General features: G+C 38.3%; 2 protein-coding genes across 10 annotated transcripts in view; one reads left to right on the top strand and one right to left on the bottom strand.

Annotated features, from left to right (window-relative positions):
* SPATA6L (spermatogenesis associated 6 like) overlaps positions 1 to 18,204 on the top strand; it is a 59,511-nt gene that overhangs the window by 1,998 nt on the left and 39,309 nt on the right. For 3 of the 9 annotated variants that reach the window (XM_074330470.2, XM_019729835.3, XM_019729847.3), the window contains 4 exons: positions 4,356 to 4,419; positions 8,543 to 8,680; positions 11,785 to 11,833; positions 14,990 to 15,031. In XM_074330470.2, the coding sequence (XP_074186571.1) occupies positions 4,356 to 4,419; positions 8,543 to 8,680; positions 11,785 to 11,833; positions 14,990 to 15,031 (293 nt within the window). Of the gene's footprint in view, positions 1 to 3,875; positions 4,189 to 4,227; positions 4,420 to 8,295; positions 8,426 to 8,542; positions 8,681 to 11,159; positions 11,284 to 11,784; positions 11,834 to 14,989; positions 15,032 to 18,204 lie in introns of those variants that run through there. The other 6 variants (XM_074330471.2, XM_019729843.3, XM_074330474.2 and 3 more) reach the window with 6 other exon arrangements.
* PLPP6 (phospholipid phosphatase 6) lies at positions 5,381 to 8,214 on the bottom strand. Its single transcript, XM_019729875.3, has one exon. The coding sequence runs from the start codon at positions 8,212 to 8,214 to the stop codon at positions 7,330 to 7,332; it is 885 nt and encodes a 294-aa protein (XP_019585434.1). The 3' UTR covers positions 5,381 to 7,329.

Here is an 18,204-nt window from a genome sequence, read left to right as displayed (position 1 = left end):
TAAAAGTCGTGCTAGTGGTCATGCTTTTCTTTTTAGATCTTAGATCAAATGTTATACCGCTAGAGAGGCTGACCTGCCCATTGGGTCTAGATTAGGTTCTTATTCCTTCTCCAACCTGTAACCTATCTCACCCCCTGGATATTTCCTTCCTAGCATTTGCCATACTATTATTATTTATGTTCACTTATTTATTGTATTTCTTCCTGTACTAGAATGTAAGGTCTACAAGAGCATAGATTGTTTCTTGTTCACCCTTGTATACCTCCATTGTCTAGAACCTTGCACATAGTAGGTACTCAATAAATACATGCCGAATAGATAAATAGAGAACTAATGCATGGAAACCAGGATAAAAGGAAAGGTGTGGGATTAAATACAGACAGAAGAGGGTAAAACCAGGATGGAAATAGGTATATTTTGGTATGAGAAGAAAGGGTGGATATTAATAACATCAGAAGTAGCATCATCTTAGCTATTGCTGACTTTAGCTATTGCTAAATCCTGTGCCCAGGCACAGTGAACACTTTTTACAAGGCTTGGAACTAAATCATACTATTTTCTACTTTCTTATATTGCATAAATATAATTCCTTGGAAATTGCTTTGGGTCATAATTAGCCTAGTACTCCCATGGACATAGAACTAACCAGCTGAAACTTAAAGGAGCAAATTAGTTTTTCCTGAATAAAAATTACCTTAAAATGGAAATATATGGACTATATAGTCCAGAATGCCCAAGGGCAGCCCTTGTGGAAGGGTTTGTGTGGTATTAAGTAAATATGGAGCCTGCAAATCTCAGCGAGTCAAAGCAGAAGCCAAAGAGTAACATATGAGTTTGACTCATGAACTCTAATAAAATTTGTAAAATACATTCCATGTGTGGGCCCAGATCCCAAATGACTTAAAGATTGTTAAAAGCTGTTCAGTAGCAATTTAATTCCTTCCTTGGAAGCATTCCTGCTACTTGGGGAAAATTCTCGAGAAGTATATATACTTAAAGAAACACTACTCAAATTGCCACCTCCTATTTGGACATTCATGCAGAGAGACCACTATTCTTATAATGGAGTGCTTCTTTTTTCCTTAAGTGGGGTTCCCTCTGAGTTACTTATAAAGTATTATGTACCATAATAATTTTCTTACGTTATCTGCATTTCAGGTGAATAGATCCACCATATGTTTCTCTTTAAATGTATGTAAGACTTCTATTGAGGGGAATTTCATAGTGATGCCACCAGGAATCCTCTTGATGGGCTATTATAGGACAGAAGAAGGTCCCCATAAAGATATGATTACTCTTATGACTTAAGTATGTGTTAAAGATTTTTAAGTTGTTATTATGAATATTTTTAAACACACAAACATATAGAATTATAGTAAACCCCATATATCCATCACCGAGATCAACAATTATCAAGATTTTGCTACATTTGCTTTATCCATTCCTTTTATTCATTTTCTGGAGTGTTTGAAAACAAAATCTTAGATGTTAGATCATTTCTACTATATACCTTAATGTGTATTTCTAAACAATATTGGTATTTGCCTTACATAAACACAAGGATATGGTCATACCTATCAAAATTACTTGCTTGGTATTATCTAATATTCAAACCATAATCAAATTTTCCTCGTAGTCTCAAATATTCTATTTAAGTTGGTTTCTTTGAGTCAGGGTTCCAACAAAGTCCACATATTACATTTGGTGGTCGGGTCTCTTAAGTATCTTTTCATCTAGAGTGTTTCCCCTTCCCCCTTCCTTTGCTTTTCAATGTCATTGACTTGTTGCAGACTAATTGGGTCAGTTGTCCTATAGAATGTCCTACGTTCTAGATATGTCTGTTTGCTTCTTTGTGGTGTCACTAATATGTTTTTCTATCCTCCATATTTCCTTTAAGTGAAGTTAGCCCTATAGCAACACTGCTCAACAGAAGTTTCTGTGATGATGGAAATATTCTACTTGCACTACCCAGTACAGTAGCCACTAGCCACATGTGGCTATTGGGCACGTTCAATGTGACTAGTGTGAGTGCGGAACTGAATTTTAAATTTTATTTAGTTTTAGTTAATTTATATTTATATCTTATGTATAATAGTGAGATTTCACCTTGTCAGAGAGAGTGGCCATAGGTGGGATATGTAAATCAGTGTACCTGTGCTAATGGGCACATGCAGCGGGTGACAACTTAGGTAAAGGGTATAGAGTGAGGAAAGGCAAGGACCAAGAAACATTGCTTAGACAGGTAGAAGAGGTTGAATAGAGACAAAGAAAGAATGTCTAAAGAATTGGAGGGAAACCAGAAGAGGGCTGTGCTCTAGGTGCCAAACAAGGAGAGTCCATTATATCCAGGAGAGTTCAGTTAGGCAAGGAGAGTCCAGTTAAGGCTAGGGAGAGCATGGGATTTGACATTGTCTCTAGGATGTCTGTGTTGCAGGTGCAGTGATATGGCAAGGTACACCGGGATTCAAGTGTGGCTGCTTCCCTTTAGCTGTGTGGCCATGGGCCAAAGGCTTTGTGGCCTCAGAATCTGCATCTGTAAAATAGGGATAATAGCATCTCCTTCAGAGAGGTTATTGTGGGCATGAAATGAATTAGCATATGCAGTATGCCTAGCACTTTGCAGCTTCTTAATATAAATCAATTCTTCCCTTCCATTATGTCTCTGATCACTTATTTTTTTAGTCTGTTTTGGTTGTCACTCTCCTTGATATCTTAGCCTTGGTGTTGGTGAGTTACTTGTGAAGGTCAACATGAGTCCTTTCCCCATATATCAGTGTACGAGTCTGGGTGCCAGCATGCTGTTGTGAGCTGACAAATCAGTGCTCTGGATACAGTAGGGAGCCAAGCCACCCACCTGTGTACCTCTTGGTACACAAGGATTGTGTAAGGACACAATATACCCTCCTTCCTCACACTGAGTTTTTCCCTTCCATGGAAAGGAACTCCAGTTACCTAAATAAATACCTCATTCTCACATCTTTCTGCACTTGCATTTTGCAATTGCATAAATCCAATGCAAAATGCAGTGCTATCTAGGTGTTTAAATGTAATCCGTTCTGGAAGACCATTCGAGTTCTGAAATGTTCGAAAACCAAGGCGCAGTTTCCCCATAGAAGGTAATGCAAAATGCTTTAATCCGTTCCAGACCTTTAAAATCAACTCCTAAAACTGCAAATTTAGCATGAATTTTACTATCTAATGATACCATAGATCCATAAAATTTACGATGTTCGTAAACTGAAATGTTCATCAACGGAGACGTTCGAAAACTGAGGTACTACTGTATTAGTAATAAATGACTCATCACAATAAAATTTTTTTTGAGAGACAGCATTGGCACTACCAGATTTTTCCGATTGGCTAGAAGTATCCACTACTTCCTCCCTTCCTTCCTTTTTATCTGTTAAATATAGTGATTGGGGAAAAAAATCAATTTTTCTCTACGGGTTAAGAACTCTTGCTCTGCCTACCAGCTCTGAGGGTTTTTGCAGTGTAACTCTGGCTTTAGCAACTACAGTAACTACTCATTGGGAGATAATGTAATTCAGTGCTTGCCTTAGGTTAACTAAACCCCAGAAAAGAGAGACTGACAAATATATTTCTATTTTGGCTAAAACTGGATATCTTTTAAGTCTCTTTCAGAATTATTTATGTATTTCTAATTAACACATGTTTAATTTTTGTTGACAGTGGCTATGTTTTCCAAACCAAACATGAGAACATAACACTTTATAAGCAAGAGAGTACCTTTAGGGACAGGCTATTATATTAATTGGAATGTTACAGAAATTCCCAGGGCTTGGGGGGAGGGGTCCTATAACTACTAAAAATGGGTCGCACTTAAATTATAATGGGACTATGATCACATTCCACTTTTAGAATGGACACTGTAAACATTTTAACAGTGATTGGCACCATAAAGAGGTGATGGAAAGAGTTGGTGGAAAGGAAACTAGGGCTCTTAGCATCTCGCGATCCGGCTACCACCTCAGTACTGGGTCATTCTCACCCACTAACGTACAGCCTGGGAAGCAGAAGTCGGGACTGAGTGTTCCTAGTGGGGCACTGGGGGCGCGCACGTCTGCACCCGGGACCTCGCTCGCATTCTAGGGTGGAAGGTTGAGCATTTGAGTGTCCATGGCAACGCGACGCTACCGCCTTCTGGAAGCCTTAGCTCCAGCTCCAGTTGTGTGAGACCCGTCCGGGTGGGAGGGACCTGGGCAGGGGAGGACAGATGGGGGTAGGAGGGGGTGAGGGGCTCGGGAAGCTACTGGAGTCATTTGCTCCAGGGATTGAGCTATACTAAGGAAAATCGGTTCAAGGCTCAGCACGAAAGGATTTTTTTTTCATTACAGGGTCCTTTCACCCACGCAGGGAACCATGCCTCTGGAGGTGGTGGTGGAGCTGCAGATCCGGGCGGTAAGAGACCTACGAACTTCCCCACTCCTTGCCCCAAATCAGACTCCCCAGGGTTCTTAAATGGTCCCGGGTCATTTCCACCACCCCCTCCCCACCTCAGCACACATACATCATTATCTTTTGGAACAAATCCTACCGTCCCTAAGATTTTCTACACTGGTCTTCCCGGACTTCCTTTTACTTCAGCCCAACCTCTTCCCACTGCTTTTACCCCCAAAGCCAACTTGTTTCTTAGCTTTATCCTGAATTTTTCTGTTCTTTTAAAATAATCCTGCATTAAGTCGAGAAGGATTTTATTTCCTTTTCCAGGATAAAGATTTGGAAGACTTTTTTTTTTTTTTTTTTAAAAACTCTCCCTTAAATAACCAGGGAAGAATTTAATTTCAAAAAGTCATATCACTTTCTAATAATTTTCCACCTCTATGAACCAGTCAAATATTATCTAAGCTATTTCTCCTAGAAATGGCTCTGGCTTGCTAATTCCAAAAGGGAAATCAATCGATCAACAACTGTTTTATAATTATACTCTGAATCCTCCTTAAGTGAGATGCTGTGGCAGTGACTCATTGCCTGTTTGGGGTCAGTCATTCCTCTTAGCTCAGTTTCCATTTTCCAATCCTTCCATTGTTGTTAGTGACAGACTGCCATGGAGCTTCGCCTCCAAGCTATAGGGGCTTTTCTCCTGGCCATGATTATAAGCACAAATCCCAACAGGTTATGGCTATGGAAAATCTGGTTAGCCTCCATACAAGTGACAAATGGTGTGGTTTTATCATACATGCAGCTATGAAATAAAGAGAACTTACTGGATTTGTCCCACTTTGACAGCAAATAGAACTAGGCTATATCAATTGCGAGCTCTCCAAGTTGTGCAGTAAGGTGAAGGAATTCTTGAGAAGTTGAGTAATAAAATCAGTCTTCTTCCTCATCAAGGCAAGAATTAAACAAGTTTCCATCTCACTTCTTTCAACACTATTGGTTAATTTTATTTTGATTTCTAAAAGGCATTCCTCAGTACACAATTAACAGTGAAATCAGTTTTCTACTTTACAGTACTTAGGATGCTCCAAAAACAGGGTGAATTGATCTGTGCTTTAAAAGCCAGCCAACTCAGGCCCCAGCAACTAAGACAGGGAATTCCCGAAGTATAACCAGGAACCAGAAGGTAAGCCTAATTTTGAGCCAATATTCAGACTTGTGGACACTGCAAGAGGAAATATCATGCTTCCAAATATCTGGCCTGAATATTACTGCAGTTAAAATGAGGGATCTTTCTAAGATTAAACAATAAAGCAAACCACTTACAGCTTCACAGTTTCTGATTCAGCAAGTGAGAGGTAGTCTGTGTTCAGGATGTTGTGGGAAAGCAAATGGTTTTATTTTATTTTGAAGTGTAGCTGTTCTTCTTTCATTGTGCCTCTCACACTCAGAGTTCATGTTTCCACCCAATCTGCATAGCCATTCTCCAGATTCCTACGTGTACCTCTATATGACAGATCAAACGCCATAATCCTTTCTATTTATAAATGTCAAAATAATTGGTCATTAAGACCTTTGAAGACACCAATTCTATAGGTAATTTAAAGGTTCGTATTTTCAGGTAGAGCAGCATTTAAAGCATATACCTTTTCGGACTTTCCTGCATTTGGTGGTCTTTGGTCTAGTGATTTGGGGAGGCACCGTGGATAAAATGTTTTAAATGTAAAGGTCATTATAAACGGAAATTTAGGAGTTAGTTATACCTTGTGCCTGGTATAGCAGCAGACTCCACTGATGAATTTCAAATTAATTACTGTTATCTAAATAAAGTGTGCTGTAAACAGGGAAACAGAATTCCGTAAGAAAAACTAATATACAAGGTCATCCTTGTGGTACATATGAAAAAGCTTACACATTATTTTCCCATTTTATTACCTCAGTAGAGGAACATTTTTCTTTATTCAGTAGAGATGATGGGCAGCAGGGACCTATCTCTCGCTATCCTGGTCCATTGACATATTATGTGGTTGGCCTCCCCCAAACTCTCACTTCCTCTGACCTCCTCAGCAGCTTAACTTTTCTGCCTTCTCTCATGCCATGCTGTTGGTTCTCAACATAATTAAGCATGAGGCCGTGTAGTCCAATCTTTTCTATGCGGATTATGGATATGCCCATCTTTAAATGTTTCTTCTTTAAGTTCTTGGTTTGTTCTCTGAATGCTAAAAGACAATATTAGAGAGTAGTAGGAAATAAATGTAAATTTAAAGATCTTTTGAGGAGGTAGTAGGAAAGGAGAGAAAGACATGAACTACAACCTCTCTTCTCACTACCCAGTCTGCAAAGATGGAAGAGACAATAAACTAAAAAAGCTTACCAAGAAAATCAGGAACAAGAGGAAATTTCCCCAGCTGTGGCAACAGATCATTAGGGCAAATTAGAAAAACCTATGTCTTAGACTCTTAAATAACTGTTTAAAGTCTACCTTAGGAAAAGAACTAGGATTAGTACGTGGCTTATCTGCATGTATATTTACAGAATGAAGATTATGCTTCTTTTTCAAAGTTCAATTTACAAGTGATATGTTGACTTACAGGATTACTACAAAATACAATTTTACTGATTTCAACTTTTAAAAAAACAGCAACATTATAATCACCCCAGCTTGATTTCTTTGCAGTTGTCCTGGAGATATAAACAGTTGTTGAGTAAATATGTAATAGAGGGATTTTTGCTTTCTGTAATATGGCTGTGATCAGTAATGGCCAGTATGTACTCCAGCCTAGCAACCCATCAAGATGGCAGGACCCCTGAAATCCCAAAGGAAGCCTGAAATGTCCTAAGAGGGACAAGCGTGATGGCTGCTGGTTTGTGTTGGCATGAGCGCACGTGGACACCTTCAGATCTCCTGGTGCCATAACGAATGAGACGGTGTTATTGTTGGTTCCACAGTACAAAGAGGACTGGAGCATTGTGCGGTGAAAGCCAGCAATAGTCCACGATGCTGTACTGCATGTAGCCCTGAAAAAAGCCAAATGCCACGTCGGTGACATTGTGCCGCCCCAGCATGACCCTGGAGAGGCCCAAGATGAAGGCCCACAGGACCACCAGCACCCTTAGTGGAATAGCCAGCACCAGGTGGTTCAAGATAAACCGCGACACCAGGGCGGCCCTGGTGGCATGGCCTGAGGGGAAGGAGTACTTGTCCACCGAGAGGGTGACAAACATGTCCATCTGATTGTGTGCCGGGCGGCGCCTGCGGACCAGCCCCTTGAGCAGGGCCACCAGCAGCAGGTCCAACAGCAGGGCGAAGAGTAGGTTCATCAGCACCTCGCGCCCGGCCCAGCTGTCGCTCCTGGACAGGCAGTAGAGGGTGCCCAGCAGCCAGGGGATGCCGTGTCCTGAGATCTCCAGCAGCTTCATAAGTGGCCGCACGCTGCCCCAGGACGAACTCTCCCCCGCGCACACCCCCAGCTTCTTGGACAGCCACAGGTCGATGGCCAGCAGGGAGCGCAGGGCGATGCCCAAGAAGGACGGGTTCAGGTCCATACGATCCTCCTCGGGCAGCGGGGGCGGGGGCGCCTGCGAGGGGCCCGCTCCCGTCAGGGGGAAGGAGCCGCGGCGGTGCACGGGGCTCTCAGACGCGCGGAGCCGGGCGCAGGTGGGGTCCGCGACCGGCGCGCGGCTGCTGAGCAGGGACTGGAACTCAAACCTGCTGCCGCCGCCGCCGCCATGGGCTGGGCTGCCGGGGCTGCTGCTGCTGCTTGAAGCGGAGGTTCCCAGGGGGCGTCCCTCGACGTTCCTCCGGGGGCTCGGCATTGCGGCGGGCGGCCCGGACCCCAGGACCCGGTCGGCTTAAAAACAGGCTCCCCGGTCCTGCAGCCTCTTCCGCTTCCGCACTGCCATCCTGAAGGGGCGGGGAGAGGAAACCGCGAGAGGGCGATTGTGACACCTGGCGGAGATGTGGGATGAAATTGGATTTCCAATTTGTGGAAGAGGAGAAGAAGGGAGGGTGTTTGGGGAGGTACAGGTGAGGGGGTGCGGTACCGGGGGAAATTTGACTTTGTCTATTGGTTAGGGAAAATAGAGCCCAATTTACAAAACAAAACAAACCTCTCGCTCTCTCTCTCTCAACCTTGTTTTTAAGATTTCTTGCCCAGGGGTGTTCCTTCCAGACAAGCAAGATGTGTACCTCGGGGTTTACCTCCTGAATCAGTACCAGGAGACAGACTGCTTTCCCTCAGTGTTCCCTATTGTGATTCAGCAGAGAATGAGATTTGAAAAGGTGATCTTGACTTTCACTGCTAAGTAGAGATATTTAAATTTTGCTGTGTAAAGATCATTTAATGGTTCTTATAATGAGCACAGTTCTAATAAAGTTATTTTGTAAGTTTCCTTTAAAAAAATTACTTGAAGGCACCTCAGCACAGTACAAAACCATATTTAGAGGACTTGCTTTTGTAGCCCAGGTCTGAGCCAAGTTCGGTCAACCTAGTGCTAAATACCTTGGTCTGATGTTTTCTATTCTGGGAACTCCCATGGTGGTTTCTTAACTGGAGCAGGGAGAGCATTTTCTGAATGTTCTTGGAGGTGTTAGAGGCAGCTGCATTACATTTATGACAGGGATTATCAAACTAGCAGACCTTAGAAACAAACTATTTTAGACTCCGAAAAATCATGAAAAACTATAACCAAATTAGTTAAATCCTGTAACAAAATAAGGCTCTGCAGATTTACTGAGTTTTCTTAGGTCATACCTGGTTTATTTAGCTATACAGTACTAAAGCTAGATTTCATTCCAATGAATATGATCATGATATAAATAGTCAAAACATTACCACCCTTTTTCCCGCTTTAGAATATTAATTTCATTACTACTCAATCACTGACAATTCTTTTGAAGTTTTTGTTTTGGAATTTGGAGATGGAATCAGTCTGATTCTTTGAACCTTGATAAGTGATGACTTTGCCCCAGACAATATCACTGAGGTGGTTTTTTTGGGGAGGGGATGAGTATGGGAAGTCTCCCCAGTAAGACCTATCACTTTTAAAGGTGTGGATGGTTGTGCCCGGAAAATGTTTCCACCTGAGAATGGGAGAGGAAATAGGATTGATTTTCTAGAGGGCTAGAGCTGCATGTAATATTTTTATAAATCACAGTCTGTTAATTTAGCTAAAGTCTACCAAGCTGGTTGCAAAAGAAAGGAGAAGAATAAATGGAGATTACTTTGGAACATACAGTCAGAATCCAAAGGAGACTGCTTCTACCATTTAGATGTTGGTAGTGGTAAAAAGAGGGTGGTAAAAAATCCAATCTGTTTTCCCCCTAAGAATTTCTGTATTAGTTTTGTCAATTTTAAATGTGCTTATGTAGAAAATTTAAAAAATATATTTTTATAAGAAGCCCAAGTATACAAAATCATAGAAGCACAGAATGATAAACCTGTAAGTGACCTTGGAGGTCATCTGGTCCAAATTCCTTGACTTGTAGAACAGGACAGCGAGCCTCAGAGTCACATTCTAGATGCCACTACTGCTCTGTTGCAAAGCTTTGCATTTGAGATTATTAGTCAAACATGTCATGGACCATTTTTCATTTTATACAGTGAAATTAAATGCTTTATTTTAAATTTTGAAAATTGCCTTGTTTGAGCTGTCTGAGTTCACATTCCAGCTTTCTTCCAGTTGGCTCCAGCTTTGTTGTATCTGTTCCATTCTCTAGCTGCAAATACTTGCAACAAGTAGTGAAAAACATTTTCTCCTTGGACTTTCTGTGTAATTCAGAATTGAATGATCTAAAGCATTTGGGTAAACAAGAAATTACTCATGAAGAATGTAGAGCCATTGTGTTTTAGCAGTTCATGCTGGTCACCTACTCCCCAAAATCATACTTGAGAAAATCCTCAAACATGGATGAAGTGAAGGGATGCAATTACTGAAATAGTTTAGGGGAAAAAAATCACCCACATTTGCTTGATAAATTTGAGTCAGTAAGACAGAAATTACAGGGGACAGTCTCCATTTTTGTAGTTAAAATAGACCTGGCTTTGGGTCAAGAGCAAATTTTAACCATTCTTAAGTTTAAACACCATTTAAATCAGAACTTTAATGTGTGAAATCAAACTGTGCTGAAATTTTTTTGTGTTTTACAGAGTTCTAGAATTCAGGAAGAAGGATGTAGTATTTTATTTCAGTCCTATTCCAGGCCCTTTTTATCTCAAGGACAGAATTTGCAGATTTAACAATGGTTATATAGGTATCACAATGTATTTCTTGTGCTTCCTGATACAGTTAAAACTTATGAGGCTGTCTCTAGTTATTTTTGAATTCTGTGGAAGTATAGCTACTAGCACTTAGCTTTTCTTTTGTGTTTCACACACCAGGTCGGACAATTAAGTTTGCGAACTTGTTGCAACACTGTTGCTAACCTTTTTTGATATCAGAGGGATTATTCATTATGAATTTGTACCAACTGGACAAGCAGTTAACCAGGTTTACTATTTGGAAATGCTGAAAAGGCTATGTGGAAAAGTTAAACAACCTGAACTTTTTGCCAACAATTCATGGCTCTTGCATCATGACGATGCACCAGCTCACACAGCATATGTCTGTGAGGGAGTTTTTAGCCAGTAAACAAATAACTGTATTGGAACACCCTCCCTACTCACCTGACCTGGCCCCCAATGACTTTTTTCTTTACCCGAAGATAAAGGAAGACATTTTGATGACACTGAGGACATCAAGGGTAATACAACGACAGCTCTGATGGCCATTCCAGAAAAAGAGTTCCAAAATTGCTTTGAAGGGTGGACTAGGTGCTGTCATCTGTGCATATAGCTTCCCAAGGGGAGTACTTCGAAGGTGACCATAGTGATATTCAGCAATGAGGTATGTAGCACTTTTTTTAGGATGAGTTCACGAACATAATTGTCTGACCTCGTGGATAGAGTTTTTATTTATGCTCCTCTTTAGAACAACCAATTCCTTGGCAAGAGAAGTCATTCATTCAGTTAACTACATTTTATGAGTATCTGTCGTATGCAGATTGTTTTTCTAGGTACTCAAAACTTTTTGAGGTTGATGCCAGATGTACTTTTAGAAACAAACTGTAGGGCTAGGTCAACTTGATGACATTTTGAGGATGTGGTAGATTGAGCTAACTCAGATTTTTCCTTGCACTTGGTATTGTTTTGTTAATCCTCATTCATTTATTCTATAGTCATTTGTTAAATTTTTAACCACATACCTGTTAAAGGTATTGCTGTTGAATCCTGAGATATATGGTTGGATTTGATATGTGTTAATTATTTGGAAGAATATAATCTGCAGTTTCTATACATATATATTAGTAAAACTTTGAAAATTTGCTTTCCCCATTTTTTTCTGCAGTTATTTGAAAATGCAATCGATCCTGGAGTTGTAGCAGACATTTTAGAAAGTAGGTACTCTTCAAGGAAAAAAAAAGAGAGAGAGAGAGAGAGAGAGAGAGAGAGAGAGATTATTGTGTGTATGTAATTCACAGATATAAAATTCTTCTATTATATTTTCTAAGTTGTGATACTTCCATGTTTGACCCATGATTATATTTAAGAGAGTCTGTAAAATTTGAATCATGTTTTTGTTTCAATTACAAACCCTTTTCTAGATATAGATGGGGTATACTGGATGATACCATTCTGTTTGTTTACATTTTACAATTAAATGGTTTTTGTATATTCAGAGTTGTGGAACTATCACCATAATCAATTGTAGAACATTTTCATCTCCACAGAAAGAAACACTATACCATTCTTCCTCATCTGTCCCATCCCTAGACAACTACTAACTAATCTTCCTATCTCTAGATTTGCTTATTCTGGATATTTCATACAAGTGGAATTATATAATAATGTGGTCCTTTGTGATTGGCTTCTTTCACTTAGCAAAATGTTTTCAAGGTGCATCCTTGCTGTGACATGTGTCAGTACTTAATTTCTTTTTATGGCCAAATAATGTTCCATTGTAAGGATATGTCATATATCATTTATCCATTCATCAGTTAATGGACATTTGGATTGTTTTCACTTTGGGGCTATGATGAATACTGGTGCTATGAATATTTATGTACGAGTTCTTTTATGGACGTATGTTTTCATTTTCTTGGGTATAATACCTAGAAGTGGAATTGCTGGGTCATATGGTTAACTCTTTTTAATCTTTTGAGGACCTCCCAGACTGTTTACCAAAGCAGCTGCATTATTTTACATTCCACCAGCAATATATGATGGTTCCATTTCTCCGTATTCTGGCTAACACTTGTTATCATCTGTCTTTTTGATTGGTAGCCATCCTTGTGGGCATGAAGTGGTATCTTGTTGTGGTTTTGATTTGTACTTCCCTGATAGTAGTGATATGGAACTTTTTTTTCCATTTGGTTATTGGCAATTTGTATATCTTATTTGGAGAAATGTCTATTCAGCTTTTGCCTATATTTTATTTTACCTATATTTTAATTGGGTGTCTTTTTATTATTGAGTTGTAAGTTCTTTATATATTATACATACAAGTCCCATATCAGATGTATGATTGACAAATATTTTCTCCCATTCTTTGGATTATCTTTTTACTTTTTCGATGGTGTTCTTTGGAATACAAAAGTTTTTAATTTTGATGAATTCTATTTTATTTGTTTTTCTTTTGTTACTTGTGCTTTTAATGTTATAACTAAGAAACCATTGTCTAATTCAAGTCACAAGATTTATGTCTATGTTTTCTTGTAAGAGTTTTATAGTTTTAGGTCTTAAATTTAGGTCTATGATACATATTGAGTTGATTTTTGTAAATAGCATGAGGTAGAGATTTATTCTGTTGCATCTGGATATCCACTCATCTCAACACCATTTGAAGGTAAGAGTATTTTTCCGCCATTGAATAGTCTTGGCACCTCTGTTGAAAATCAATTGCCTGTAAATGTGAGGGTTTATTTTTGGGCTCTCAATTCTATTCCATTGATCCATATATCTATCATGACAATACCACACAATCTTGATTATTGTAGCTTTGTAGTAAATTATGAAATCAGGAAGGGTGAGTTCTCCAACTTAGTTCTTTTTCGAGACCACTTTTGCTGTGTGGGTTCCCTTGGTTTTCCATATGAATTTAGGACCAGCTTGTCAGTTTCTGCAAAGAGCCAGGATGTTGGGGGTTGCATTGAACCTGTCGATCAACTTGGGGAGTATTGCCATCTTAATAATATTAAGTCTTCTAATCTGTGACCATGGGATGTGGTGGGAATTAATTGAATGTAAGGAATTTAGAGTCTGAGACAAATTGTTTAACATTACTATTGGGGTGATGATTGGCAAGGATAAATTTCTTCCTCCCTCTTGGAAAACCTAAATTATAGGCTGTCTTAGCTTTTAAGTTTCTTGGTATTTAAAATTCTGTCCTCGGCATTTATATGTTTTTCATAAGTCTACAAAGGAACAATTTTACTTTTATTATGTATTTTTCTAGTTTTTTGAGATATAATTGACGTATAACATTGTGTGAGTTTAATGTGTACAATATGTTGATTTGATACACTTATACTCGTATATTGTAAAATGATTACCACCATAGGTGTTAGCTAACACCTCCATCACATCACATGATTACCATTTCTGTTTTGTGGTGAGAACATTTAAGATCTATTGTCTTAGCAACTTTCAAGTACAATTGACCCTTGAATAACACTGGGGTTGGGTCACCAATCCCCCCAGAGTCAAAAATCTGGGATAACTTTTGACTCTAGAGTTGCCCCTTTGCATTAGAGGACACAACCAAGTGTGGGTAGAAAATGGTATTTTCGATCTGTGCTTATGGTTGGGAAACCACAGCTGGGAATGTGAAAATACTATTTTTCATCCATGGTTGGTTGAATCTGTGGATGCAGAACTCTTAGATACCAAAGGCTGACTGAAAAAAATCCGTGTATAAGTAGACCCATGCAATTCAAACCTATGTTGTTCAAGGGTCAGCTGTATATAATACAGTATTATTAACTATAATCACCACTATTGTCTATTTTTAGTTGTTTTCCCTTTTAGCATTTTGTGGGAACTATCTTTGATTTTTTTTATTGTTACACATTTATGTTTTAAATTACTTTTAAGATTTAAATTTTATTCTTGTCCTTATAGACATTATACATGGGCTCACTACTTCTAAATATATTTCGAACTCAGGAAATATAAACAAAATGTTAATTTTATGTCTAACATAGCCATATGATACTATTTTAAGCAAGAGAAACTTTTATAGGTTAATGGATAGCAACTGTGTTTCGAGTTTTTAAATGAAAAGTTTGTTATCTAAGTGATTCATGATGATAGTTTTAAGAGAGAAAATATTGCATTGGTTTTGTCAGTATTTTTCAGGGAATGAAGTGCTACTTTTATAGTGCAGTTACTCCATGCCCTCCATTTACTGGGTGTAGAAATACCTGAGTCATTGTTGGTATGGCACTGATTATTAATAATGTAAATGGAGATGTTATGGCAGTTTCAAACTTAGCAATTAATGAAAATCTCTGGCAATTTTCTAAAGTGTTATAATCTCATGTTTTCTTTTTTAGGCTTCCTAACCAGGTTGGAATTAATACAGCTAGTATCTCCAGGTAAAGTGCCACTAAATGCAGTTCTAAATTAGCTTACTTTACATCTAAAAGGATTTTGGCACGACAGAATGAAAACTGGCATTTAAAAGTTGTGCTTTATATAAACTCCCTTTTTTTCTCCCACGAGTCTGTTAATTTTGTCCACTTTTAGAAGAGGAACTTTATGGGTTTGGTGGTTCTTTGACTTTCCATTTTTTATAACTTTATCTAATTATCATATAATTTTTTCAGTGCCGACTCAGCTTCTTTTAAATTTTTGCCTTTGACTATGTTCTCATTTGTGGGGGGTGTGTGTAAAACCCAAAGCCATATTGTCTGTTAGATGCTAGAACAGAGTTGGCAAACTTTGGCCTCCAGGCCAAATCCAGCTGCACTATGTTTTTGTATGGCTCATGAGCTAAATCTCTACACTTTAAAAAATTGAGATTTAATTCATATACTATAAAATTCACCATTTTCTTTTTTTTTAAATTAAAGTTTATTGGGGTGACAATTGTTAGTAAAGTTACATAGATTTCAGGTGTACAATTCTGTAATATATCATCTACATATATCACATTGTGTGTTCACCACCCAGAGTCAGTTCTCTTTCCATCACATATATTTCATCCCAAAATTCACCATTTTCAAGTGTACAATTCTGTTACTTTAGTATGTTCAGAAAGCTGTGCAACTATGACCACTATTTAATTCCAGAACATTTTTATTACCTGGAAAGAGACCCCATACTCATTAGCAGTCCCTCCTCATTCCGTCTTCCCCACAGCCACCATTAATCTACTTTCTGTCTCTATTGATTTGCCTCTTCTGGATATTTAATATAAATGAAATCAGACAATATGTGGCCTTTTATGTCTGGCTTCTTTCACTTAGTATGTTTCGAGGTTCATCCACGTTATAGCATGTATCACTACTTCATTCCTTTCTATGGTTGAATGATATTCATTTATATGGATATACCACCATTTGCTAATCCATTCATCAGTTGATGGACATGGGGTTGCTCCTGCTTTTCGGATATTATGAATAATATTGCTATCAACATTCATGTACAAGTTGCTGGATGAGTATATGTTTTCAGTTCTCTTGTGTATATACCTAGGAGTGGAACTGTTGGGTAACTCTGTGTTTAAGTTTTTAAGGAATTGCCAAACTGTCTTCAGTTCATATGTTTTTCAGTGGTTGGAAAAAAAAATTTTAAATGTGGATATTTAGTGATGTGAAAATTATATGAAATTCAAATTTTATTGTCCGTAAAGTTTTATTGGAACAGGGCCATGTTCAATGAGGCGTCGTTGCTTTCATGCCTCATTGACAGAGTTGAGTAGTTGTGACCATACTCAAAGCTTAAAATGTTTACTATCTCGCCTTTTACAGAAAACTTTTGTGACCCCTGTGCTAGAATCATGGATTTTTAAGAGGAAACTGTTTTGTGGTGCTTTTGCTTTATAGTATTCTGTTTCCCCGAAAATAAGAGCTAGCCGGACAATCAGCTCTAATGTGTCTTTTGGAGCAAAAATTAATATAAGACCCAGTCTTATATATTATATTATATTATATTATATTATATTATATTATATTATATTATATTATGTAAGACCTGGTCTTATATTATAGTAAAATAAGACCGAGTCTTATATTAATTTTTGCTCCAAAAGATGCATTAGAGCTGATTGTCTGGCTAGGTCTTATTTTTGGGGAAACACAGTATGTCTTGAATGGCTGAAGACCTGAGCTAGTGAGAGAGAGAGTAGAAATTGCCACCTGGTATGAGAGTAGTTCTTATACATAGTCTTTCAGTGTACTTGTAGCTGATGATCTAGTGATTTTTAAGAGGTGTGTGTGTGCGCACGCGTGTGTGTATGTGTGTGTAAGACAGAGAGAGACAGAGAGAGAATGTATCTAAAACTCAGAAACATTTCTAATTCTCTTCCCATCTTTGCTATTATACATTTTTGCCCCCTCCCTTCCGTAAATGAAAGTATCTTCACAGTTTTACCTTGTTGTAAAAAGCATCCCCAAATGATGAGAAAGCCTTTATTTATATTTTGGTGAACATGTTTCTTGATATTTTCCTGTGGCTAGAAGAACACATAGATATGGAATTTTTATATAAATAGTATCACATACATTTTCGTCTACTATTAGCTTCCCCCATTCTAGGTCACTGTTGTCATTTCTAAAAGCATAGTTCCACATCATTATTATTATTTTTTTAATTAAAGTTTATTGGGTTGGCAATGGTTAGTAACGTTACATAGGTTTCAGGTGTACAGTTCTGTAATACATCATCTATATATCACATTGTATGTTCACCACCCAGAGTCAGTTCTCCTTCCATCACCATATTTTGGATCCCTTTTACTCTCATCTACCACCTCCCTGCCCCCTTACCCTCTGGTAACCACTAAACTATTGTCTGTGTCTATGAGTTTTTGTTTATTTGTTTGTCTTGTTCCTTTGTTGTTTTCAGTTTTGTATCCCACATATCAGTGAAATCATATGGTTCTCGACTTTTTCTACCTGCCTTATTTTGCTTAGCATAATAATTTCTCCATCCATATTGTCACAATGGCACATCATTATTTTTAATAGCTATAAATAATTTCATTAATTTATTTATGTTTTTGTAGGTCTATAAACAGTATGTATATAATAATTTGGGTTTTTGTTTTTCACTCTACATTGTTACCTATAGTTTACTTCTTTGTCATTTTCTATTGTTACCTGTAGTTTACTTCTTTGTCATTTTCTTTTCTTTTTTTCCCCCTCAGTGAGATTGTTTTTATTTAAAGAAAAGTGAAACAAATTTGTACCCTTAACATTATCAACCCTTTAAAAAATTGTCAATCTCTTTCATCAAGAAAGATGAAGTTAAAGAAAATAAGGAAGGCATTAAGTTAGCTATCTTGGGTATTGATATTCCCGACATGTGTGGTGGGTTAGGTTCCTGACCTGTCCCTTACTGTGGGTGTTCAGAGTAAAGAAAAGGTCTGAGAGGAGAAGAGAAGGAATATGAGAGCAAACTACAAATGAGGGAACTATCGGCCTCAGTCACAAAGCTCATGACACCACTTTCATAATCCAGGAACACCCCCACATGGCCTACAGGCCATTCTACATAGTGAGGTAACAATGGGGAGGAGGTAAAGAGACTGCACCGATCATACTCT

This window comes from Rhinolophus sinicus, chromosome 16, assembly GCF_057876585.1.
Source record: "Rhinolophus sinicus isolate RSI-liver-muscle chromosome 16, RSI-T2T, whole genome shotgun sequence".
NCBI classification, from domain to species: domain Eukaryota; kingdom Metazoa; phylum Chordata; class Mammalia; order Chiroptera; family Rhinolophidae; genus Rhinolophus; species Rhinolophus sinicus.
Note: the sequence above shows the minus strand (reverse complement) of the source record. Positions and strands in the feature narration are given on the sequence as shown.